This window comes from Phaeodactylum tricornutum, chromosome 26, assembly GCF_000150955.2.
Source record: "Phaeodactylum tricornutum CCAP 1055/1 chromosome 26, whole genome shotgun sequence".
NCBI classification, from domain to species: Eukaryota; Bacillariophyta; class Bacillariophyceae; order Surirellales; family Neidiaceae; genus Phaeodactylum; species Phaeodactylum tricornutum.
In genome coordinates, this window is record NC_011694.1 from 258,413 (window position 1) to 283,570 (window position 25,158).

Genomic DNA, 25,158 nt, shown 5'->3' on the forward strand with positions numbered 1-25,158 from the left:
GGAATGAATCAGAAAAAACACGAGGGTGACGAGGAGGATTGACAGTGAGCGAAGTCGTGCTTTTGTAGGCGCCTGCACACTTTCCGAAACGTACTTCTTGCCCTGCGACATGGTAAAGGAAAATAGACATACATAGTCCAATCAAAACGTTCAAATACAATTCTGTGTCGAGTTTAAAGGAAACGGGAAGTAACAGCAACGACGGCAAGACAGCTTCTCTCAATCACGGGAGGAGTGACAATTTTCTGTTCCGGGGCCTGACTAACAAAATGTAATGTAAAAGCTGAGAAAAAGGTCCGAGCTGCAACATCGTACAGAAGAAAGGGAGCCTTACATTAGGACTGCTTTTCTTTGCTAGAGTAATTAAAGAAAAAGTTGAGAGAAGAGAATGGGGCAACGGTTACCCAGCCAATGGGCTGGGCATAAAAAACTTGCCTTAAAGAAGGCATGCGCCATCCGGGAATCGAACCCGGGGCCCAACGATGGCAACGTTGGATTTTACCACTAAACCAATGGCGCTTAGTTGGATGGCTACACAATCTGCTAGAGTGACAATACAAATACGCAGCAATGGTTGAACAAGCTTCGATTACCACAAAGTCAAAACCATTCATTTTCCTTCTCGTTTTCTCGGATACAGGTTCTGACAAGGGTGCCGTGCAGGGAGTGTTGGAGCGAACCGATTGGGGCGCGTGGCAATCATCGTCCCAAACCTTTTTGTCGGGAGAACGTTCTGCTAGAAGAATGCCCCGGGGAGCGAAAAACAAAAGGTCAAAGACGGCCTCTCCCACGCGAGCGTCCTCGTATGCCGCAGCCGATCGAGCGACGGGTGCTACCCTTGAGCGCCAAAGTACGATTCCGCTATCCTCCTTTCAGTCGATTTCTCCACCTACAACAATGACAACGCCAACAGGCACTCCTCATCCTGGACATTTGTACTTTCCGCATCATCTGCACTATCCTCCGCCCCCTCCGGAAGACGGGATGTACTCTCCCACAGTGTACAATCAAACGCCTGTCACGTCGGTAAGCACCCGCCGAGATCCTCTTCCTACTCGTGAATACCGAATTGTACTACTGGAACCAAAATGGCAAAGTGACAAGATGCGTTGTACCGTGCACAAAGTCGACGGTGAAACGGTCGAAGCCTTCTTGTTCCGGCGTGTTTGCCAAGCGGCATCCAGCTTTTGGCAGCCGCTATTCCAACAACACCAATCCGACAGATTACGCGTCGTCCTAGGACCCAAGTACAGCATAAACATACGGACCACAGCACAGGCGGACGCGAATCACGGTCGGGGAAAGTCGCGTTCGGCACCGGACACCACTGGTACCCGTACAGACTGGGTTACGCTCAACTTGCGTGTGGTCGATTCGAATCAGTCGCCAGAGGCGTATTGGATGGCTGAGTCTCCATTCTTTGATTTTGTCCAACCAAAGGGCCAACGCTGCTCTATTGTGGTTTCGCCGTTTGCTCACGGGCGATTGGATCCGAAGAGGCGTGTCGAAGAGGAGCTCTCGGTAGTTTGGCCAGCCGAGGACAGCGTGCAAGCGCTCTCGGACGACGGTCTCATGACGCCGCCGGCGAAGCGACGAAAAACGGACAAAGATGGTTCTTCGTTACGAGACTATATTAGCGGGACCAGAGGCGAATCATTTTTGGCTTCCGAGTCCATAATTAATCGTGAGAACCGATCGTTAAATCAAGTACAAACTGCCAAGGATCAAGGTAGCTCTTCTGTCGAAAGAACAACGAATGAACCTGTTACCGCTGACGTTGTTGCGGAGGAGCAGCGCACTTTACGGGCTAGCCTGGAGGCCAACGAAGATTCCTTGAGTTCTTCGTCGAGTAGTGGCTCGAATTCCACCTCATCCTCGTTGTCATCGGCGAAGAGAAAGGGTGAGAAACGCATCAATCAATTGACCGCGATTTCACCGGATACTGTAAAGAATACGATGGGGGGTAAGCAGTCGTTGAATCATGTTACAAACCATGATGAGAAAAAGAAAGTGGTGATGGATTCGGTAACCACAGACGACGAAGCATTTAGAGATGTATCAATTCTGGGCAGGAAATTGACGACAGAAACAAAAGAAGTATCGAAGGGCGTCCCAATACAAAGCGCCAACAAAGAGACAGATTCCACCGCGTCAAGTGATTCCTCGGCAACATCCTCAACGACGGGTGAAAATTTGACGCCGGGCTCTGAAACGATGAATGGTGTCGTTCAAAGTTCGACGACACAGAATGTCGAGTCCGAATCTTTGTCGAGGCATTCTGAAAGTCTGCACGTAGCCAAAGTTGTCTCTCGTGAGGGCGCAGTGGAAGATAACGCAGCTGCGCGTCAAGAGTCGGATAAGGCCATGTTGTCTGATCAAGGTACCACTCCCCATACCGCTGTGGCAAACATAGAGTCGTCAATTATTGACAACCAAAAGAGGGCAGATGGCGAGCAGACCATAGATGAAAATGAAGCGACAACAAAGCTTTCTCTAATCAACGAAGATCGAACCATCGCGTTGACGTCGGTTGGGGATCACCGCCAACCATCTGTGTCATCGGCAAGCAGCGCTACCAGTACTGGCGATAGTACCAGCGACAGCTCGAGCTCGTCGTCTTCGGGATCCTCGCACGAGATCAAATCAAATACAGAAGAACGTCAAGCCACCGATGCCTCTCCGCCACAGGACCTTCCGCCAATTCCTTCGGAAATTGCTACAACTAGTTTCGGTTCGGAGAACGATTATTTGCAATTGGAACACGCTCATCACGACGACACAACTTCTAACGCGTTAGCAGGGGACGTGCGATCAACGAACAAATCGTTATCCGTCGTAAAGGATAGCGATATCACGATGAATGATGCGAAGGGCATGAAAATAACGCCGGAAGACTCGGGAAATGCTGCGAGGCTTAACGAAGCAAACGGGGATGACGATGCTTCTACATCTTCCTCGAGCAGTTCGTCAAGCTCTTCATCTTCCTCGAGCAGTTCGTCTTCTTCGTCAAGCTCCTCTTCGTCTTCTGGCTCGGGAACCAATCGTTCGATAGCGGAAACGGAGCAGCCAAATCCAGCCACTCCAACAACTCAAACGACTCGTCAATCGGGGATAAACACCGCCCCACGACTTGCAGGTCGTCGGCCACCGCTACTCTCGTCAGAAATTGTGATCGATCCACATCCACGGAGGTCGCTATAATATTTATCCTTAGAAGCTATTTTTAAGCGCAATTGTGTTTTCAATTTAGCCAAACTCTCGTTGTACGGCTTCGTCATAGTCTTCCTCGGTCGCCAACTTGCTACCGTGATCGAGCCGGTCCAACAACGCAATTACGCGACGTTCAGCTCCCGACCCCCAAAATCCCCACCCACTCATGAATCGATAAAAGTCCGCATATGCAAATTCCATGGAATCTTGCAGCTGCTCCCAAGTAGGCGCGGGCGACACGTTTAGTGGCAATCGAGCTTTCAGCTCGTTCCAATAATATTCCAGAGCTTCCTTTTCGTCGTCGATTGATACGGAGCTGCAGAAAAAGTAAGCTAGATCTCGCGTACTGGAAATCACAAAAGGTGACCTTTCCATGCTCGTCCATCAAGATGTTTGCATCCTTGGCGTCCCCGTGTATAACGCATTGCAAAGGATCGCGCTGTAGCCGCGCATCAATGGCACGGGCGGCGCGCTTTAGTCTTCCTTGCCAGCCGTGGTCCGGCATCTCCTCGTGTTCATCTGGACGCGTTGCCAGATACCAGTAGCTTCCCACAGCCTGCAGCCCCGCTTGTTGGACCACGCGATCCGCCGCATCGGCATCCCAATACATAGCGTGAAATTGTGCCAACCACGACAAGACGAGCCGCACGCGTTGCTGGTTTTCCGTCGGATTGACCTTGCTTTCGTGGTACGACATGGCGATGATGACAGAATCACCCTTACCCCGCTCCACATGGTACGGAGTGGGTACACTGACACCTTTGGCGATGAGTTCTTGTGCGAGATTTTCGTAAAAGTTGGCTTCGACGCGGTAGCTGGAGGCTTTGCGATGGTCGCCGAACGACCGCTGTGATGAAGGAGGCGGAATTATGTGCTTAATAGCAATATCGTCGTTGCCGGTAGTTCTATTGCCACTGGTTGTTGAGCCTACCGGTAAGGAAATGCGGACGCGATGAATGTGCCCCATTCCTGCCCACAACCGACACAATGTTGTCACCTGTAGATCGTCAACTTGCAAGTCGATATTTATTTCGCTAGCATCCTCACTAGCCTTTTTTCTCTTATAATCGAAGAGGATTGCGGGCAAGCAACACTTGACAACACGCAGTACTTCGGGCTTTTTCATGGCCAACCGTTCATCCACGAAAAGGCCTTCTCACTCCCTCGGTGTTCCTTCGTTAATGTGCCGCTCGTGTGTGCTGTTTTGTGTTGCTGTTGTTGTTTTGTTGGACTTTCCACGGATAGATCTTTCTATGTCCGTATTGGATGTGTTCCACTGTACAAGGCGGTAAAGCCAACATCAACTGGGCAATTCGGGTGTTATTCAGTGTCAGTTTTTTATTGGGCTTTTGTTATCAGCTGTCTATCTTCCTTCCTACTGTTATTATCCAGAGTTCTTGGTATCTGCCAAAAAAATCTTCTTGGAAACATCCTCGTGACAGACTAAACAAAGCCTACAATACAAACTATAAGGCCATCTATAACCTACTCACAGGGAGCTATTCACATTTCAATTATTTTCATCAATAGAGTTCTGCTTGATCCTCACTTACAGTTAGAATTCAGTCTCGGTCAACTCGTAATTCCGGCGGCCATGGCAGAAGCTATTGTCGGATCGGCAAGAACACCTTTTAAAGGTCAGGTTCAATGTTTTGGGCGCCAATGCTCATCAAGTAGTTGACAGTATCCGCCCCAACGCTCAGAAAATCTAAAGCTAGGTTCAACGCGCTAGCGCCTTCCCCTTTCTTTCCGACCCGAGCATCTTTGTTGGCACCATGCTTAATCAAAAGCTCAACAGCCTCCTTGTTATCGGCTCGTACAGCTTCGTGGAGAGGCTGCCATCCATTCTCATCCTTGGCATGCAGTGCCCTGCGGTTTGTTTGTGCAAGCTTAGACAATCGAGCAAGGTCTCCAATAGCCGCAGCGCGATGACCCTCCGGGGAAGTTATTTGCTGAATTGGAGCAGACGGCAATGGCTTGCTCCATCCATGTGGATTCTTCCTTGCCCAGTTGTCGCTTTCGGGAGAACCGGCAAGAAGGTAGGGAGGGAGGATGTCGTCGAGTTCGTCCAAATATTCCAAAGACGTGTCGCCTAACTTTCGTCCGGTCGGTTCGAAATGGATGAAGATATTTGCATAGAACCGACCTTTCAAAGGAAAAGGACGACCATGCATTAAGGATCCGGATTCATACAGGACAAGGTCACCTGGTTGCATGGTAATGTTAACGGCTCGGTCGTGTCGGTCATATACCTCAAGAGGCCAATCTTCATCAACATCTTGGTCCACATTGATGATACAGGAGCTAACCAATGGCAGGCGGTCTACGTGCGGGCTTAGGATGGCACCCTCAGTGTATGCACGGATACCGTACATACTGATTGGCTTTTGTTCCATACCAGTCCATGCTTCAACAACAGGTTTGACAGCATCCCAAACGGCCTTTTTCAATGCATATCCACCTCCGCGAGTATTGGTGTCTTCCACGGCCGACATATATGTTGGGCTTTCCCAATGGTTCACGTAAATGCTTCCGGCAGGCCAGATCTCTTCACGATCGTACAATCCATCTCGATTTCGCTTCCAGTGAGCATTTAGAAGGTCCATCACGCTATTTGGGGCGCGTATCTTTTTGAAGCCCGTCTCCGTATAGTTCTTTTTGTTGACAAAGCGTAAAAAACTCATGGTGAGATGAGATTTCGTGGAAAGCTCATGAGGAGTACGATCGTCCACTGTTAACAATAAATCCAGGACCCAAGATTGTGGTGGATTGACTTACCACCATTGATTGAGGTTGTCGCAAACTCATCTCGATCCGATCGTCTTCAGTTGAGTCACAGCGAGATGCTCTCGTACTATAGCGCTTTCTGCAACCTTCCATAAAATCTTCGTAGATTTGCTTCCGGTCGCCGAGAAGATTTCCGCAGTTGAACTCTTTGCTGTGGATGGGGAAAGAACAGTCGACGCCATAATCAGCTTGCGAATGAGCACATACAGCAAGAAAGGCCGTGAGGAAAAGAGCGGACCCCACAAAACGAATCGCAGTCATGGTGGATCTTATAATCACAGACTATCCAAGAAATATACTTTGGGAGAGCATTTTATCGTGTTCCAGAGGCCTACCATCGGCACTGTTCGCATTGCGTACAAACGATCGAGCTGAAGTCTTCGCTTCCTGCTCACACCAATTTATGAACTTCGCATTATGAACAAGCCGCCGACCGTTTTTGCAAAGAGCTTTGAAATAAGTCTACTTAACCCCGTATATATGGAGTGTCTTCGGAAGCTGAAGCAAGATAAGCTTTACGACAACTGACTTTGGACGACCTTTTGTATTAAATGTAAAGACTGGCTCTCAATAGAGGAAACCTGTTAATATCTTTCGATATGAATATTTCGTTCACGCTTTGCCCCAATCAATCATTGGTATATAAACCAAAATATTTCGCACAAAAGAAGCCATCCACCTAAGCGCCATTGGTTTAGTGGTAAAATCCAACGTTGCCATCGTTGGGCCCCGGGTTCGATTCCCGGATGGCGCAAGCCGCGTGCTTGTCACACTTTTGCACACCTTGTGAGCGTAGCATCCCAACTCTGACTGCGTTATTCTAGCTAGCTGGTTCAAAAGCCCAAAGTAGTTGTCGTCTTCAGGACTTTTAGAGGAGCGTTGATCACAGTTAAACTTTGCATTTTTACTGCTCATTATGTAATTAAATGATCGTATTTACAGGGTTTGTAATGCTCTGATGCTCACTCTTCTAACAGTAAGCCCAGCTACAAAGTTTGCCATGCTTGCCAGGATGCTTTGCTGAATCGAAGGTCCAAGAAGTTTGTTATCCAACGGATCCTGTGCGCACCTTATTACTCCAACTCATAGTCAGCAGACTCCGGTTGTTCTACAATAAGCAAAAAAATATTCATAAAGATCTTAATATTAAGAAAAGCATAAAAGGTCATTTGTCTGCAATCACGGAGAGTCATCCTTTTATTCAAGTGTAATGACTCTGTATTTGATGTTCCTACAGAGAAGATAAACGAGTGCCAGGCTTTGGCGATGAGAAATCGCTGTAAGTATCTCATTCTTCTTTCTTTCTTCGCCAACACATACGAGGTCAGAGATATCCCTCACTTTTTCGCCTCGTCCACTTTCTGATAAAGTGGACTCTTTCTCTACCTCCTTCTATATCTTTGCATCTGAAGAGAGAATTTCATCATGTACGGAACTTCGCGAACTGCACTCATTCTTGCTGCTGTGGTCCTGGCAGCGGTGGTCTGCGTGATAACAATTCCGGTCGTTCTAACACAGGATAAGCGAGATTCCGCGGAAGCTGGAGCCCAAGCTCTCGCTACTGATGACAAGCCGTCGCTTGTGGAAACAAATGGAGGTTTGTCTGTTGCCGTGCAAGAATCTGATCCACCATCGGACGTGCCATCACAAGTGCCATCGGACAAGCCATCCTTTATCCCATCAGACGTTCCTTCGACTATACCGTCTGACTTTCCGTCTTCCGTCCCGTCGGATGTACCTTCTGCGGCACCATCACTTCTTCCACTTATCACTATTGATCCAAAAGCTCCTGCCTTAGGGTCAGACTTTCCATCTCTTGCACCTTTTTCTTGGAGCACACAAGAGCCTACGGTAGGCCTATTTCCTGACGTTGCTCTCATCGTCGATGAAGTCGAGTCTCCAGACCCTCCATTCACACCAATTAACAAGAAGAAGCGACTTCGCATGAACAACCACTTTCCTCTTTGATGGAACCATTTGCGTACGTTACTTTTTTTCATCTCTGAAGTACCTAATGGAAGGTCTCGTCGCAAAGGGAAGTCTCGATCTGAAAGCCGATGGTTTCAACAGGAGAATAGTCTCGCTGCTCATTAGTATTTAACGTTAAATCATTTTTTGAACTTTTCCTTCTAGACAAGTTTTTTCTTTGCAGCTTACCGGAAAGCGTCTTGTCCGTGGTGACTACCGAGCGTGAGACTGGCAAGATTTCAATACTTATTTTGTACCGGGAGCAAACGCGACCAGCAAAATATCGAACAGTGCCCTAACTTTGTGGATGATAGATTCTACCTGCGTACGCTTAATTCCGTGTCCGTCGATGAGAATCTGCGTAGACTGCGCTGTACGGCAGGTCACAAACGGAGTGTGATTCCGAGGAAAGGACGGAGCACTCGCGACCAACGGTCGATGTCAATGTTACAATTTGTGGGAGGCCTTCGATTCTTTTCGAATGTTACTTGCCTGCTGAAACGCTTTTCGAGCGTGGCATACATTGCGATACAACTCGACCGTCTCTGCTGCGCCATTGTCCAAATCTGAAAGCCAGCCGATTGACTTGCTCCAGTCCAGACAATGAACGTACAACACGTCGGCGGCGGTAAATTGATTTCCAAGAAGAAAGGGTCCCCCGTTCTTCAAGACAGAAACCATTTGCTGATTAAACCGTTGAAATTGATGCTGAGCGTGCGAGACGGCATCGGGAATATATCCAAAATACTGGCCCATGGCCTGGTGCTTGCGATGGATCCACAGACCCTGAGAGTCGAGCTCGGATAGTATGCAACATACGTACTGATCGTACAAGGCTCGATCTCGTGTGCCGGGTCGCGGAACTAGGTTACTTTCGGGGTAGCAGTCGCCAAGATAGGTATTGATAGCGACGGACTCCGACAACGTCAAGTCGGGTTGTGTGTCATCGGCTGGCGACGTGAACTCGAGCAATATGGGAACTTTCCCGGTCGGACTGTACTTGCGTGCGAGTTTGCTGACTGGAAGAGCTTCTTGTACTAGCGTGTACGGTATCCCTAGCTCTTCGAACATCCAGACACATCGAAAAGTCCTCGACCAACACGGTCCCAGCAGGTGAAACACTCGATTACTCGCGTGCAATGCGCTCATATCTTTTAGCAATAGTCGATTCTTTGCGTTGCTCAATTTCTCTTCTGCTCATTCAAGTTTCACTGCCTCGATTCGTTAAGCACACAACCACCACACCCGTGCGTCTCGGAAAGAGCTGTACGAGTTGGAGGATATGGCTTGACTGTGGGTTGGTAATTGGTGGAATTCCGAGCGTTGTACAGCGTGACCATGGCATCCAGCATTTTATTCCGAACTGTGACATGATAGCGATCAACGATTTAAGTCAAGCAGTGATTGACTGTGATCCGACATTTTCTATTCTAATCAGTGTTCCAACTACACGACACTCAACCAACCCTCGATCCGATTCTAAGGAAGGGTTTTGTGGGTGCCCGGAAGGTGACTTGCGGTGAAATCCCAGATCCGTACTGGGACTGCAGCATCCTTACTTACAGAGAGTGACTCGGCGCATTCTGTTAGAATCAGTCTCCTTTCGATCGCATTTTGTCTCGTGTCGAGATTGCTGGTCGTGCAATTCCGGTGCGTATCTATATTGCTCCTTGGCACGTTTCTCCTTCCCCCGTCGTCGGTCATTGCCTGACAGTATGCGCAGTCGCGAGCCCAACAACGATCCGGACAACCGTCTTGGAGAAAAACCGATGGAATCCCTCGAAATTGAAGACATACATCAGTCGAGTCGAAGGGCCAACGCCTACGACAGTGATTCGTATCATCACGATGCTTACACAGATTCCGAAGAAGAATCTCCCATCGCGCCCTACGAGTACCGTCATCGGAAAAGCGAACATAACGATACGACTTTAATGTTGGATCCCGACGATGCTCGTCCGCTGGTGGGAAGCAGCATGATTGGAATCAACAATACGCGATTGACAGCCTTGCAGACCGTGGTCAAAAGTCGTGCCTGCTGGCCCGTGTACATTGGGATAGCCCTCGTGGTCTCACTCTTGATTGCGGCCATTGCTTACGTACCCCCGGCTCGACGCAAAGTCACGCGACCCGATTTTATTTGTCCCACCGAACCGGCGTCGTCACTGTTTTGGACACACTTCACGCACAAGGTACAAACGTGGGTGGGGCCAGAACGGTGTCGGACTGGACGAAATAATGAGGTGTGCTCGTGCGAGGACCCTACCCAGCCGTCAATTCCGCAAAGTCCTGATTCTTGGCGGGAGGGATGGCAGAGAGCAACGTTACGGAATGCGGCTCTCATTCAAGATCGGAAACACCTCGCGCTGGACGTTGTCTTGCTGGGAGATTCCATTACTGAACACTGGTTGGGCACAGGTTTCGCCGAACCAAACAACGACTATCAAGCAAATGTGCCGGTCTATCAGTCACTCTTTTCCAAAGAACACGGCGCCGTGATTGAAGGCCTGGCTTTGGGTATTATTGGAGATCGTTGTCCAAACTTGTTGGCACGGCTGCAGAACAACGAAACGGTACAGGGCTTGTCCGTCAAAGTTTTGTGGGTTTTGGTAAGTTGTGTCGGGTTCAACGGTATTTTTTTCGTAGCGACACAATGCGCTGACGCGCTGAAATTCCTATATTGTAACAGATCGGGACCAACGACTACGCGAGCAGCTTTTGTCGTGTGGATTGTATCGTGGCGGGCAACTTGGCCATTGTCCGAGAGTTGCGACTCCAAAAGCCCGAGGCCACCATTGTAATCAACGGCCTACTGCCTCGCAGTAAATCGCGTACCGACGTGGCTTTTGCCGATGACTTTGCTGAGATTAATCGGCGACTCTCATGCATTGCCGATACCTTGGACGATGTTGTCTTTTTCGACGCTGCGTATCTATTCTTGACCGAAGATGGTGGCCTAAATCGAACCATGCTGCCGGACGGTTTGCATCCTGGTGAAGTAGGATCACGTGTATGGGGGCAAGCAATTGTGGATCGAGTTTTGAAGATTGATGGTGGACTGTAGACTGAATCCGAGCAACCCCCTTTTTTGTTTGGCTAATAGAAGTGCTCTGGCGCAATTTTTCAACACGGGCCTTGAGCATAATTGCCACAATTATGTACAAAACGATGCTTCTTTGGCCGTCCCTGCCTTTACCAAACGAAGCATAATGCGTGATTTTGACTGAGGTGTACTATGATGTATGCCCGACGTTTTTGGTATTGTCATAACAATATCCAGCAATCATCCTTAAAAGTGCCCTTAGCTTGGGCACGTCTGTCAGAACCAAGCAACCCATTTTGCATTAGTTCATTCGCTCTCGCATCACCCACAAACTCCAGTGAAGAACACTGTACGATCCACCTTTGCATCTTATCTGCGATATTTTGCTTTTTTTTACCAAACCCTCAAAGCTTTCTGCAATTGTGGCTCTATTGCATGAGGAAGTAGACTTAATATCGATGGCGCTCGACTTTGTGGTCTCGCCGTCATCTTCGAGGCTCACGACAGATCGACAAACTGCGATAAGCCATGGCATGGTGAACGAATCGCAACTACGATTGCTTTTTTGAAACAAATCATTCTAATATTAAGGAAGCAGAATAAGAACTACATTTTCAATGAAGCTCCGTCAAAGATCAGCAGAAGCCACGATGATCTTCTTCAATATTAGAGGGAGCTCGCTGCTGTCTAGACAGACTTGGGCTCGTCCGTTTGGAACAGCATTTGCAAGCTCGTACGCTTCCTCTCCAAAAGAACTGATCAAAATTAAATGAGCGTGAACTTCCGGCTTTTGCAACAATTTTACAACTTGTATGGGCTCAATCCGGTAGCGCTCCAGGTTGGCGTCCGAGATCATTAACACCAAGTCTTTCGGGCGAGCTTTCTCCATGGCACTTTGAATGGCTTCCAAAGTGCTGTCACCAGCGTACGTGTACTGAGTGTGAGCAATCATACCTTGCAGAATTCGGAGTTGTGTGGCTTCGTCTAGCGAAGAGTCGTCTTTTAGTAGTGGGATTACAGCACTTGACCCGTTGTGCCCCACAATTTCAAGCCGGAAGCGATCATCGCTCCGTAGCGCTTCCATGATCATCAGGGTTGCCTCTAATAACCGCTCAAGTCGACCATCGTAGCCATTAAATCGATACATCGAAGCGGAAACGTCTACAACGACCTTTATTCGCATTTTATCAGATGATAGTTTGGAGGATACCTTTGAATCAACTGCTGTTCCGCGTCGTTTGAATACATCTTTTTCACCCGCAAGTGCATCTACCAATCGCGATTCGTCCAATTCTCCGGAAAATTGTCGGTTTAACCACATTCGCTCTTCCATACGATGTTGCAAGTCTTTTAAATGAACTCGTAACTGCTCAATCTGTAGGGCAACGCGCTCCCGGAGCCCTTTGTATCTTTCCCAATCGTACTTTCCCATGCTCAGTTCCCGCAATTTCTTTTCTAGTTCTATAGCAGCTATTTCTCGTGCTCTGTGCTGAGCTTCATCTGATACTTGGGCTTTCATTTCGTCTGATACTTGGTGGACAGGGTGCCCCAGGTCTACGCGATACGGTCCGCCTCTACCGCCCAGTCCGGCAGTGTCCGAACCGCCGGTACCACCGTACCAGGTGTTGCCTCCAATATGTGGAGTATTATCTGGGTCTACTTTGCCGTGCTTCGGGTCGCCAACTCGGGTTCTTGGTGTTGAGATTCCACCTTCAGTTCGTTGTTTTTCATTCATCGGCTCAGAAGACGAGAGTTCAATCCCATGTTTTCGAAATATAGAATTTAGCTGCTTCATGAGAGCAAGATCCGAACGATCGAAAGCAATTACGTTCTCAATGGCTCCAGTCAGCCCATCGTTAGGAAACTCGTTCATGTGACGAGCGGCAGACACGGCTTCACGGATACCAAAGGGATACACAAGAGTTCCTTTCGCGTGCGCTTCACCGAGATCCTGCCAAAGAGAGATAATTTTTGACAGCTTTTTCTTCTTGATATTAGGGGCGTAGCTGCGGAGAATCTGCATTTGACTTTCACTGTCCAATGGCGGGACGGTGTGGCACGAAAACACGTCAGACATTTCGCGAGCGAGATTATTACCGTGAAATGGATATCCCGCAGGATTGGCCAAAGCCCAAATCCGAAAGTCTGCATGGACTGCCAGAGTATTCGATCGACCGTCATCGTCATACCGTAGGACCCTTCCGTCGGGAAGAGCTAGCTCGCCGTCTTCAATAAGACCTTTGAGCAAAGCAACAACGTCTACAGGAGCCTTGTCAGCTTCATCAATGACCAGGATTCGCCCATGCGTCGCTGCTCTAACTAATGGAGAGTCCGCATATATAACTCGTCCTTTTTCCACAGACGCGACTGATAAAACAGACTGAACTGTAGTGTCGCGATGCAGCTGTAGGTATTCACGTTCACGCTGTAGCCGATGGAGCAAAAAATCTACAACTTTGTTCTTTCCAACTCCTTGATAGCCCATGATAAGAAGCGCCCGTTCGCCGACGGCGTGAGCCTCGAGAATGTTGCCAAGAATTCGAGCATGGCCTGGGTTTTCTTGAAACCTGGGATTTGGTACAAGAATTGGATTCTCGGGAGTCCGCCGACAAGAATCTATTAGTTTGCGGTCGATTTCAATGTCTTTTTCGAAACGATCGCCGGCCTTGTATTCAAAGATGCCGCAATCATGCAAGCAACTTTGGACCACTTGGCGCTCTCGCTCCGGCATCAGACTAGTCAATAACGTGTCCTTTACCAACTTAGACAAGTGGCGGCCGTCACGCTGGAGTCTGCGACAAATGTGCTTCATCTTTCTCAGAGACAGAGTCAAGCTTTCCCGTTCCTCGACCGTATCTGCCGCACCGCTCTTGACCGCAGCATCCAAGCGGTCGCGTAGGCGAACCAGCTTGTCGAGTTCTCTCTCCTCAATATCTGGAAAAAGACCGTTCAGTACAATTGCGAGTTCACCGGCATCCATTGGATCAACACCAACCCAACAAAACATGCTGGCAATTTCAGGATTAATCCAAGACTTTCCTGCAGCTGGTGGATGGGCGAGAGCAATACAGCCAAATCCTTTATGTGCGGTCAATCGTGATCCGTCTGGCATGTCAACCTGACCAGTTTCAAAAAGTCTCGCCAAACTCGTCAAGGTATCCGAATTTAACCTATCAATACCATCCAAGACAACCCAGGAACCATTCTGAACAGCTCGGGCCAAGGGCGTCATTCTCCAAATTGTGTTTCCTGCATCGTCGGTCGCGCGTCGGAGCAACAAATCGCGGGATGTCATATCTGGCACGACCGCAAAGAGTTCGTATGGCTGATTAAGTGCTCGAGAAGCTGCATGAATCAGTGCGGACTTGCCGCTACCCTTGGGACCAACCAATGCAACCGCACACCCAACTCCGAGACCAGCTTGAACAAGTTCGGTGATAGCTGTTGTGGAATGGGTTGGAATAAAGGATGACGGGACCTTTGTTCGATCCAAGGTCCGATGCGTGCTCTGCCCTTTGGCGGCTTTCCAGTCCATCGCTGTCATTGGTGTCCCAATTCCAAACCCCCGCACTACCGATGAAACCGACATGAAAGAGTTCGCTTGAAGAAATTTGGCCGCCTTGATAGCGACAGAATAGGAAGCTTCTCGGGTCGAAGAAACCAGTGGTGACTGTACCAGTGTATGCAATTGCTCCATGGAGACTCGATCCGCATCAACGAAAGATGCCAACGCGTCGAGCATTTCTCCAGGAGGTAATGCAGGCGCCACGTGAGCTTGGAATCGCGATCGTAGCGGGGGATCCAAACCAGACGAGTCCGACAGGGAACCCAGGGCCAAGACAGTAAAATCCTCGTGCACTCGATGCATTCTATTGAGTACGTCATCATGTTGGAATTCGCGGTGCTGATCGTACGTTGCACTTGAGACCAGCATGGACCCATCATCCAGAGAGAGTTCCCGGTTTTCGAGCAGATTGTTGAGTGTCGGGAGAACGTTGCGTTCCGCCTTTTCGATGCCATCCAGAATCAGCAGGCGCCCGTGCAATGCGGCGCGTACCGGCGCCTGCGGAACGTAAATGGAAGACACGCTGGATGTTGCCGACGACAGAGGGTCGGAAGGGTTGCGCATTTCCTTTCTTTGTTTAAGGTCCGCGTCCGAAGTATCACGAGTCAGGGAAACATATTCTATCTCTCGAGAAGTCAAGGCGGCGTACGTCAGTGCCAAAAGTCGTTGATCGGCAGCAGAATGTCCCAGTAAACAGAAATCCTGTTTCATGACTAAATCCTTTTGCAGCATCCATCTTAACGTGGAGACGTAGGACGGCGGCAAGCTCTGCACGAAACGGGACGAAGTAGCATCGAAGGGTGGTATCAGATCGTCCCGACCGCTGCCGCCAGGTGGTTGTTCAATCGTTACCCCTGCGATGGTAATGGATGAATCAGTCGCTTGGGTGATTGAGCGTTGTCGAATGTGCAAAAGTTGGAGAGGGCTCCTATAGGTGGTACGCACCGTCTTCCCACGAATCCGTGGTGTGTGCGCCAGGAAGGATTTGGGAAATAACGACATGCTTTCTGTATAAATGTAAAAGAGAGATGTGCCATGAAAATAAATGGTTCCTTGGATACTCAAGCAGCTACAAATTGCGATGCCTGTCAAGTCCAAGTCGAGGAGCACAAAGACTTCCTCTGCAACGATGGAATGCTGGTTGATCTAATGTAAGTGAGTGATAGAATTTTTTCGTTCGGTGATGGAAAAAGGTCGGGGTTGCTTCGATCGATGGTTGGCCATTTTTCGAAAACCAACGGAATCTCGAGAGACTGGGGAAGAATATTATTACAGTTACTGGTAGACCGGCCAATGGCAGGAACCATCTAACGGCGTCTGTTTTCGTCCGCTTCCGGGCTTTCCGACGATCCCTTTATCAAGAGTGTTTCTGTTCGAGCACAGAGGTGTCCAAATGTACTTACACTACGTCATTCTTGAAGTTTGAGAAGACTGGAGGCCTTTTTGGACGGTGACATCGGACAACCTTCTTGGAGGAACACCTCGTTTTCGAACTTGCAAAAATCAGATCACGCTTCCAACATTCACACGTAAGAAAAATACGTAAAGAGCAATGCTGACCGAATAAGTTCGGTTTTGCGACACTGAGGATAAACGTTGATATCGATCTCTGTCGTGACGAAAGTGAAATGACGTGGCTACGAGAATTTTATATAGACCAACTGACACGTACAGGGAATAAAATTCAAACGACTATTCCGTGCGATCGACAGCTGACTATGGAAGGACAAGACTCTTTATGGAATCCCGTGCACCAATGGCATTCAGTACCGCTTGGGGGTACCTACGACGAAACCGAACCCCGTCTATGAAGCCTCCGGTATTCCCCTTATGGCTCGGTGGTTTGCATGCGCTGCGTTGGAAAATGCACTAGCACGGCGTTGTGGGAAAGAGGTCACGAAAGCGACTCCCCATTGCCGGAAGGGTGTTACAAACCATGACGAACGCTGCAGGGCCGGTCGTTTCTAGCCAGGAACTAGCTAAACTGGAAGGAAAACTAAACAGCTGCATCGCGCTTGATCTACCAACAGATTCGGAGGACTTCTCGTAAGTGTGTATGGTCGAACGGTCGCCCAATCCGAATTTTTGTGGAACGGTTCGGATTGGTAACAACACGTTGATCACATGCGACAGCACGGTTTCCACACGCACTCGCTCGGTGGGCCTTGCTCCCTCTGTTCGCGCTTGGTTGTTGGGTACCGACTCTAACCACGTCTTCTTCTCTTTTCGTTGATCGCTTCCCCTTGCAAATCGATTGACACGCTCACGGAAACGTTCCGATTGGTATCACCACATCGTTATTGACAACGGACTTGCTACTCACAATACAACCATTTCTGCTACTATGAATTGCGATTCATCCAGCACTCTGTACTCAGCCGATGCCCATCGTCTCTCTTGGAGCATTCCAGCTTTGATAGCACATAGACATGCGGATGGTGGATTGGCTTCAATACCGTCCCAGACCTTGCGTACTACATTACAGCCCGTTCTGGATGGGCTGGGAGACATTGATGCGGTCTCGCTTTTGCGTTTACGGCTTACCGACCAAGATGGAGCGGTGGTGGGAGGAGGGTGAGTGAGATGTGAGGGTATTACGTCTGTTGTCCTCCTTACAGTTATGGAAAAGTCCTTTTGTACGCACGTTCTCAGCTTGCTTCCAATTGCTCGGTACAGAAGACAAGTTGAACCAATCCATCGCCAGATTACGCCACCAAGCGACGATAACACCGTACGATACCTACATCTCTCCGAAATCCCAGGACAGTACAGCATGGGAATTTTTGTCTTTCCGCCCTATGCCAGGATCCCTCTACACGATCATCCCGGAATGTGCGTGCTAAGTCGTGTCCTGTACGGTAGTCTTCATCGTCGTTCGTTGGACCTCGCACTAGAGGACGAGGAGAACAATGACGGATCCAACAGCCCTACTTCTGCAACTTCTCACAAGAACTCTTCTTGGATATCCTCTCACTTTATGTGGAGGAACAAGCACGCCACGGAGACAACGCCAAGCTACCCCTGGGGATCGAAACGTGCCTTTGAACATCGAGTGGACATTCTCACGGCACCAGATACCACGATTCTCTATCCTCACGAAGGAAACCTACACGAGTTTGCGGCTGGTCCGCAAGGTGCAGCCGTCTTGGATATCTTGTTGCCGCCCTACGACGAATCGCATCACCGGGATTGCACCTTTTACGAAATTCGATACGATGCATTTTCTCAACAAGAACAATCGTCATCGAAGGATGCACACAAGGAGGGACGTCCGTGTTGGATCATCCCCACTTGTCAACCGGAAGACTTTCACTGCACATCTGGTGCCTATCGGGAACTGGGAGAAGAACCGCCGTCGTCCACCTGACACAATGACGAGATCTCTACCCCTGTGTTTCATGAGGTTCTACTTTTATAGAAGCTACCTTTTCGCAATGAAGGGCTAGAGTTTGCTCCACGTCCTCTGATTTCGCAGCGCTCGATCAATGCCTTCTTCTACATCTTGTTTTACTATAACAGTTTCGCTAATTTAACATTTACTAAGTTTGATGAATTTACATTAGCTTGAGAAAATAGTCTCTGAATTCTGTGAACATCGTTGGGAGATTTGCAAGCATGACGTCAATATAGTATCAGTGAATACGCACTTCCAATAGGATATGATACATCTATTCCTCTTAGTGTGGTGCTCGGAGTCAAATGCACTAGGCCTATGGTCTGTACGTGACAGATGTGACGCAAGTGTACCCGGTTGTCACAGTTAGGATCTCATGAGTAAAGCTGGAAGATGCACTATCTTGATGTCGGAAACCAAAGTGGGAGGGCTAGGCTCTCTAACTTTCCACTGGATGATGCAGTGTTGTACCATGTCGTTTGACTCGAAAATCCAGCAGTAGCCTCATATAATCTATCCGCGGTGGGTACTTTTAAGAAATGTCCATGCTTGTTGAATAAACGCACGCGTATGCCAAACTTCGCCGTGCTTTTTTCAGCATGACGACACTACTGCGACGGCTTGTTCAATTTGCTCTATATCACATTGGTCGAACATAACAGCGCACCGATGGGGCGTTTGATCCATACGTAGACTTGAAGCCAACGTGCTGAACTGGCTTCGACTCGTTACAAGACAAGTCGCGTCCAGAAGCACTTTGAGCTCCCCCCAAACATCTAGTTCGGCGGCGGAGGTGTTCATCGCGTTGCGGCTTTTGTCAACGTGAAAGGGCTCCAAGTTCGTTACATATTTGATGGTATTGTCGTTCTCGGAATCCCAAGCTTTCATCTGAAACTTTGCGTCGACGCGATCAGAGGCCAAGTAGATCTCTGGCAAGCTAGATGTGGAGTCACCCTCATTGATACATTTTTGTTGCAAGGCGTGTTGAAGTCGTCGTGCGCAGTCATAGAACTGCCGTAGCGCTGGAAGACCGGCATGTCGCGGAGGATCGGTCCATGACACACCACTTCCTGTCCGGACGTGCACGCCGATATAACGCTGAGCAGGCTCCGCAAGCCCGGAAGCGTTACGCAGCCCCTGGGCATGCCTAACGACGAGATCTGTCCACTGGAAAAGCGTCCAAAACGCAATTTTGAACGGTGACAACAGCGAAATGTTGACGCCGCCGTATCGGTTCCAATACGCTAAATAGGCGGGTTCCCGCTTGAGGACGGCGTCGTACAAATAGAGATTCGCTTGTAGTTGAATGTTCACCTTTTGTGGCAGAGTCCTTGGATCGCGCAAATAGGTATTGTTGCGATCATCATTTGCGTAAAGTTTCACCATATCGGATGGTAGGGGAATGCTGTCCCAGGCAATGAAGCGTGGCCTCAACACCTTGTTTATCGACAGGCCAGATCCATGCCAGTCAACCAAAAAAACTCGTTTAGTCACCATACTCATCATCAGTACTTGTACAATGCCACTCAGACGGTCACCAATTCCACCACAGCCACGGTTTTCTGGACAATGCCAAACAAGCCGAGATGCACTTGCAGGCGTCTGGACATGACGCTGGTGAAAGGCTACGTACGCTTTCATCCAAGATGGTAAAGCAGACTCTGACAGCTGGTATTTTCCATGTGTCCAGTCCTTTGGCATAGCAACCTTCGTCGCTTTCGCAGCTAGAAAGAAAGACTCCTGGCTGGCTATCTCTGATTCAGGAGGGGCCTCCATCGAGACGACGTAGATAGAGGCCATGCCGAGAATCGCAGCATAGACTACAAATTGATAACCATATCTTCGTCTCCAATTCATCAAAACCCGTCGCAGCACCAACAGCTGTGTCCAACAAGCAGAGCGATTTGACATTGTGTAACTTGGCGGTATCAGCATTTGTCTTGTGATGCACTTGTCTATGTTCGAGGCACAGTCATTCCTTTCATGGTTGGAAAAGTGGGTCTCTTTGTCGGTGTTTTTGTTTTGTTCCCCTATGGGCGTTCACGGGACTCAAAACTTACTGTTCTCACTACCAATACTTCAAAGAAAGCACAGTATTCAACACTACTAATAGATGTAGTTACACTTTGGACAGCGAACTCTCAGTAAACTTGACGGTTCCTTGCGATATAACTATTTACTCTTAGCTCAGCAAAAAGGGTCTTCACAGTCAGTTAGAAACAAAGTCTGGAGAGACTCGACAGAAACTGCGTGCGTACGTGCCATTTACAGTAGGCAGAATTTGATAGCTGTCACAGAAAGATCGCACAGGGATTTGAGTCCTGGGTGGATCACGCGAGTCGCATTTCTTGAAGCTTTGGGTTAGGTGTAAGGCGTCCTTGGGCCATCTTGGACAAAATCAAAATCAAATACTACAGTGATTTTTTGTTCAAATAAGCTCTAGAATGTAACTTCTATTCTTCCTTGATGGATGATTCACGTCGACGAATGTGAAATTACTCGTCGCGAATCTTGTCTGGTTATAGTCGTTTGTCACGTTTCCCTTTCGTATTGTGGTTTAGGTAGTCTTTTCTCGGACGGCCACTTCCGGAACGCGGGCTGTTGTCAGTCTGCCCAAACAACGCAACGTATTCCCGATCCAATTCGGAAATGCGATCCCTTTTTCTAGCATGCGTCGAGAACTCCCAAGCCTTACGAACAACCTGGTACGTACTACGGCTGGGACCGTCATCCAACTCTCCCCGTTGATACAACCCCTTGATAAGCTGTAACAGCTCATCAGCTCGATAAGGAGCCTTGGGGTGTTTCGAAAGTCCGTAGCACAAAATCACTGTCGTGTACGTGACCACCGTCGGTTTTACCTTCGATGCTCCCAATTCGTATTGCTCCACCATATGTCGAAGAATCTCTTCCGCCTTTTCTGGCGCGCCTGGGTCTTGTGACAACGCGAACGCTTTAATTAGTGTATTGAAAGTTTTGTCGTCGGGCAATGCATTAATGTTGCCTTCCTTCTTTACGTCGGCATACATTTTTTGCAAAACAGCCGCCGCCTTCTCGGGATTCTTTGCACGAGCCCATCCATTCATGACGGCGTTGTACGAAATCGTATTAGGTCGTACGCTTGCTTGACCTTGTCCGTAACGATGATTCATTTCGTTTAAAAGATCTTCAGCTCGTTGAGCAGTCTCGCCGTACTTCTTCAGATCCCAGGCGTTACTGAGCGCAGATAAAACGGACGTGTAGGAATAAACGTCAAGTTCAAACGGTAGACGACCCTCGTCGCATTGCTTCTGAATAGCCTTAAGAATTCCCAGGCATTCTCCGCCGCGTGTCGGTCCCGGGAACGAATATACGAAGCCAATACAGTATTAAAAGTTTTCAGGCCCGGCATTGTTTCAATACTTCCCTCTTGGTAGTCTTTGTACATTTCTTCCAACCATGCTCTAGCTTTCACCGGCTGACCGAGTCGCGCCCAACCGCCAATCATGAGATTGTAGCTCGACTCGTTTGGAGCCATCGCGGCTTTGCTCGCATCCTTCTTGGAGAAACCCTTAATATGGCGGAGCAGTTCTTCCGCCTTTTGAATATCGCCATAATCCTTCGACCGAATCAAAACTTCCAGCAGTGCATTCATAGTCGATGTCGTTACCTGCATATCAATATGATCCCACTCAGACGAGGTCAAACTCTTGAGTAGCGCCATTGCTTGCTCCACATTCTTTGGATGCGAAGACTTTGCCCACGCCGAAACAGCCAAGGCAACGAGCTCGTCGGACGGACAAACGCCACAGAGCCCATCCCGATACGACTCCAAAGCTGACTGTAAAATTGCCTGGCATAGGACGGGCTGCGACGCTTTCAACCATCCCAGCATAACTGTGCGGTAGGAAAGTACATCGATGTAACCCAAGTCCCGCATACGGTACAAGATATCCTGTGCTCGCTCTACATTCGCTGCTCTGATGTGGCATTGCAGCGTGGCATTGACTGCCCCGGGAACATCCTGATCGCCAGGATGAAACTGGGAATCCTCCGTACTATTCGGACTATCAATGCTCTGTGCTTTGAGGTCTAAGAGTTCTTCCAAGAGTTGCTCAGCTTTCGCGCAATCATCTTGTGCAGCTATGACGCTCGTGTACGCCCGTGTCGATATGCAAACAGTGTGATCCTGTTCCATTTTGCGCAACCAATATTCGGCCTTTTCGGAACGCGAGGGAGTCGTAGAGGAAACGTGGGCCGCAATAATGCGCTCGTAACTACGAGAATCCGGAGCTATATTGTGTTCTTGCATTTGCGCCCATAGTTTTTCTACCATGGTAATGGCGTTATTGCGGTTAGATCGAGACCAAGCGAGCAACGCCGAGTTGTATAATTCCGTCGACGGACGACACGAGGGGTTCATTTGAGTTTTCCACCGGTGTATGGAAGCTGCCAGTAGGTCGGATGCCAAGTCCGCAACCTGTGCGGGATTTCCCGAGCGGCGAGTTCCGTCCAGAATGAGATAGTAGACTTTTTCGTTCAAAAGCGAGGAACACCTCTCCACCAGAGCTTGCACGTACGGAGCATTGTATCTCTCTTTCACTGTCAGTTGTGGGTTTTGCTTGTTCAAGTCTGGGTGCTGATTCCAAGACCAGACGCGCCAATTGTTGACCAATGTACAGAGCATTTCCGAATTGAGAGGCGTTGTGAGCCAAGTGGATGGGGGATGACTATCGCCTGTAGAGCGCTGCACGCAGTCCGTCTCGAGATGCACTTGCTCCTGCCAAAGTCGATCCCACAGCCGGAACGAGAAATCGACAGAGTCAGCCGTACGTTGCTTTACCCAAAAGGCTAAGAGTTCGTGGCCTTGGCTCCACAATGTCGGTGTCAAGCTACCTATCGGATACGTCTCTATGTCGAGTAAATTTTCTGTATTTTGTCCTTCGACATGAGGGAACGTCCGCCCACTCGAGGTAGAAACGTTCCATGCGCGAGTTTCTTCGTTAATCGTTGTGGATGACCGTACTTTTTTTGGCTGACGACGGGCACTGTATTCTAGTCTGTTCTGTAGAGATGAGACGTCGGTTAAAGACGATGCATCTGTAGACAATTGAGCCCAGCGCAGAGAGGATTGCTGAATGGTTCTTCGTCTACAGCTGGTCCCAGTACTGCGCAGTAATGAATGAGAAACTCGCCTCATTCCAGATTCTAACCGGGGCACGTAAATTGTTGGAAGCGGGCACGGGGGATCTCTCTCTCTCTCTCTTACACTGCGATTGGCGTTGGAAAGAGAGTTCCAGTAAACTCCCGTCCTATCGCTTTGGTCGTTCCTTCATGGTCGTGGAATACCTCTTCGAAGTCACCGTCATCGAACCGGAGAGATGGAGTCAGTGGATACGAACCATCATAACCTTACAGAAAAAGATTTAAGGTTTTAGGTCGGCTGACGGGTGGACCACCCTGGCAAGATTTCTTCGAGAAGTCCGACAAGTCAAAACGAGGACTATGAATTTGATCTACGAGTAATGATACAGGACTCACAGTCCACCAAATTCATACGCTAATGCGGTTCTTTGGGTACAGGCAGAAACTGGATACAGAGTAGGACATTGGGCTGGAACTGGCTCTATAAGGCCTGCATTTTTGAATCGGTGCTCGGTTGCATTCTACGATAATGGACAGAGTTTTTAAAGAGTGCGCGTGCTACTTGTAATATACATAAGCAAATGGTTCAAGGGTGAGTACGATAGACGCCTGACATTGGAATGCGACTTGCGCATTTTTAGTTTGAAACGAAAACAAAGATACGTCTCGCACGTGGACGCATGCCTCGTCCAGTCACTGCCAAAGGGAGCAAAAGAGGAGCACTCCGTAGCGTGCGGAATGGTGATTCGTGTTCGCCGGCCAAGTAATCCGGGACAGTCCTTGCTATCAATGCTATCGGTCCGGCAAAGCCCTGTGATATGCCCACCACAGCGTTAAATCATATTTGAGGCTGGCCTTCCAGGTGTGAACCGTAACCGCATTCATTGGTCTTTCGGAAGAAACGAAAAATCCGAGAAAGATAGAGGGGCTACCCAGTGATTCACGAAACGAGACGTAGGCTTGACATGTTATTCATATTTTGGTCGTCGCCCAAGAAACTCGTGACGAATGGAATTCCTGTAACTGATCGTGAACGGAAGGTGTGAGGTCACAAGCTCTCGTACCCGGTGAGCCCCGAGTGGCTCTTCCAGGGTTCAATGTTCAACTCACTTGGGAATGAGTTGACGGGGCCGATAAATGGGCTATATAGCTTCACGTGGTAGATTGCTCTGAATATTGTCGGGCATCGAGAGGGCGCTCGCTACTATTTACAGTTAGAGCTAATCACGTGGGGATCCAACAGTCTCTTTTTTCTCATGATTACAACGCGCAACAGTTTTTTAAAGTTTCGCGCGTCAAATCCATCCAAATGCCATGACTAGAACGCAATCAATATAAGCTAAGGCATATTTCTGTTCTCTTACGACAAGCCTGTTAACGCCAATCAACATAGAACTGTATGCCTTTGTTCCATATGATTAGGACTCCAGTGCAATAAATGGCTGTACTAGAACTTATTTTCACATACCTACCAGTAAAAATGGAAAACAACAATGCTTTGAATGTGAGCAATATTCCGAAGGCCGCTCGACTCTTAACGACAAGTTGCGTTGGCACGGAATTTCTTATCCACTTTTGTGGATCACGAGATAGGTTGCGAAATCGTAATGGGAATGCTTACAGCTACTGTAAATGAGTCTAACTCTCGACATGAATTCATAAAGAATAGCCACCTAGGCTCAGTGGATTATTATTCCTCTGGTTTACGGCGTTTACTTTGCTGGACAAAACCGAGAGTAGCTCTAGAGGTAGAAACTACGGTGCTTTGGGTGTTATTAGATAAGCAACCGACTTGCCAAAATTGACTGAGTCGAACAAATGCTAGAATTCTCAGCTTTTCCCGGCACCATTCGTAGGTATTCGCTGGTGTCATGTTCCTAAATCTAGGAACGGGTAGCATTATTCTACTAGAAGGAGTGGACCTGAACGAGTTCAGCATGATTCCGAGGGTATCAGATTCTCTTCCTCAAGGAGTAATTACCTGTTGGCACAGCAACAGGTTCTTTTTGACCTTGTTCGCGCAGAAGTGATGTCCAGTAGCGATCGTCTCACAGTCAATCAGAGCAT

General features: G+C 48.7%; 10 protein-coding genes across 10 annotated transcripts; 4 read left to right on the plus strand and 6 right to left on the minus strand.

The window, feature by feature from the left end:
• Positions 1-570: 570 nt before the first annotated feature.
• On the plus strand, positions 571-3,052 carry PHATRDRAFT_50053 (predicted protein; the record flags this gene model as incomplete). Its single annotated transcript, XM_002184811.1, has 2 exons — positions 571-2,725; positions 2,964-3,052. The coding sequence occupies 2 exons, from the start codon at positions 571-573 to the stop codon at positions 3,050-3,052; spliced, it is 2,244 nt and encodes a 747-aa protein (XP_002184847.1).
• Positions 3,053-3,246: 194 nt separating this feature from the next.
• PHATRDRAFT_50054 (predicted protein) lies at positions 3,247-4,472 on the minus strand (the record flags this gene model as incomplete). Its single annotated transcript, XM_002184895.1, has 2 exons — positions 3,558-4,472; positions 3,247-3,526 (listed from the first exon to the last, which is right to left on the minus strand). Exons 1-2 carry the CDS (start codon positions 4,334-4,336, stop codon positions 3,247-3,249), a joined length of 1,059 nt encoding a protein of 352 aa, XP_002184931.1. The 5' UTR covers positions 4,337-4,472.
• A 111-nt stretch (positions 4,473-4,583) lies between these two features.
• PHATRDRAFT_50055 (predicted protein) lies at positions 4,584-6,527 on the minus strand. The gene is made up of 2 exons (XM_002184896.1): positions 5,989-6,527; positions 4,584-5,864 (listed from the first exon to the last, which is right to left on the minus strand). Exons 1-2 carry the CDS (start codon positions 6,256-6,258, stop codon positions 4,842-4,844), a joined length of 1,293 nt encoding a protein of 430 aa, XP_002184932.1. The 5' UTR covers positions 6,259-6,527; the 3' UTR covers positions 4,584-4,841.
• An 895-nt stretch (positions 6,528-7,422) lies between these two features.
• Positions 7,423-7,965, plus strand: PHATRDRAFT_40917 (predicted protein; the record flags this gene model as incomplete). The annotated part of the gene is made up of 1 exon (XM_002184812.1): positions 7,423-7,965. One exon carries the CDS (start codon positions 7,423-7,425, stop codon positions 7,963-7,965), a length of 543 nt encoding a protein of 180 aa, XP_002184848.1.
• Positions 7,966-8,333: 368 nt separating this feature from the next.
• Positions 8,334-9,238, minus strand: PHATRDRAFT_50056 (predicted protein). Its single transcript, XM_002184897.1, has one exon. The coding sequence runs from the start codon at positions 9,112-9,114 to the stop codon at positions 8,413-8,415; it is 702 nt and encodes a 233-aa protein (XP_002184933.1). The 5' UTR covers positions 9,115-9,238; the 3' UTR covers positions 8,334-8,412.
• A 442-nt stretch (positions 9,239-9,680) lies between these two features.
• On the plus strand, positions 9,681-11,029 carry PHATRDRAFT_40919 (predicted protein; the record flags this gene model as incomplete). Its single annotated transcript, XM_002184813.1, has 2 exons — positions 9,681-10,574; positions 10,655-11,029. 2 exons carry the CDS (start codon positions 9,681-9,683, stop codon positions 11,027-11,029), a joined length of 1,269 nt encoding a protein of 422 aa, XP_002184849.1.
• A 607-nt stretch (positions 11,030-11,636) lies between these two features.
• PHATRDRAFT_50058 (predicted protein) lies at positions 11,637-15,575 on the minus strand (the record flags this gene model as incomplete). Its single annotated transcript, XM_002184898.1, has 1 exon — positions 11,637-15,575. One exon carries the CDS (start codon positions 15,573-15,575, stop codon positions 11,637-11,639), a length of 3,939 nt encoding a protein of 1,312 aa, XP_002184934.1.
• Positions 15,576-16,448: 873 nt separating this feature from the next.
• On the plus strand, positions 16,449-18,140 carry PHATRDRAFT_50059 (predicted protein). Its single transcript, XM_002184814.1, has 3 exons — positions 16,449-16,619; positions 16,938-17,147; positions 17,226-18,140. Exons 1-3 carry the CDS (start codon positions 16,510-16,512, stop codon positions 17,938-17,940), a joined length of 1,035 nt encoding a protein of 344 aa, XP_002184850.1. The 5' UTR covers positions 16,449-16,509; the 3' UTR covers positions 17,941-18,140.
• Positions 18,141-18,561: 421 nt separating this feature from the next.
• PHATRDRAFT_50060 (predicted protein) lies at positions 18,562-19,878 on the minus strand (the record flags this gene model as incomplete). Its single annotated transcript, XM_002184899.1, has 1 exon — positions 18,562-19,878. The coding sequence occupies one exon, from the start codon at positions 19,876-19,878 to the stop codon at positions 18,562-18,564; it is 1,317 nt and encodes a 438-aa protein (XP_002184935.1).
• Positions 19,879-20,056: 178 nt separating this feature from the next.
• Positions 20,057-23,503, minus strand: PHATRDRAFT_50061 (predicted protein; the record flags this gene model as incomplete). The annotated part of the gene is made up of 4 exons (XM_002184900.1): positions 20,057-21,266; positions 21,332-23,096; positions 23,363-23,462; positions 23,488-23,503. The coding sequence occupies 4 exons, from the start codon at positions 23,501-23,503 to the stop codon at positions 20,487-20,489; spliced, it is 2,661 nt and encodes an 886-aa protein (XP_002184936.1). The 3' UTR covers positions 20,057-20,486.
• Between the last annotated feature and the right edge of the window lie 1,655 nt (positions 23,504-25,158).

Bases quoted from the DNA above. Each gene is read 5' to 3' on its own strand.
- PHATRDRAFT_50059 (XM_002184814.1), top strand. From the start codon at position 16,510: ATGACGAACGCTGCAGGGCCGGTCGTTTCTAGCCAGGAACTAGCTAAA. The intron at 16,620-16,937 runs GTAAGTGTGTAT...CGATTCATCCAG, and splicing joins ACAGATTCGGAGGACTTCTC to CACTCTGTACTCAGCCGATG. The intron at 17,148-17,225 runs GTGAGTGAGATG...GCACGTTCTCAG, and splicing joins GGAGCGGTGGTGGGAGGAGG to CTTGCTTCCAATTGCTCGGT.
- PHATRDRAFT_50056 (XM_002184897.1), bottom strand. From the start codon at position 9,114: ATGAGCGCATTGCACGCGAGTAATCGAGTGTTTCACCTGCTGGGACCG.
- PHATRDRAFT_50055 (XM_002184896.1), bottom strand. From the start codon at position 6,258: ATGACTGCGATTCGTTTTGTGGGGTCCGCTCTTTTCCTCACGGCCTTT. The intron at 5,865-5,988 runs GTAAGTCAATCC...GTCAACAAAAAG, and splicing joins GACAACCTCAATCAATGGTG to AACTATACGGAGACGGGCTT.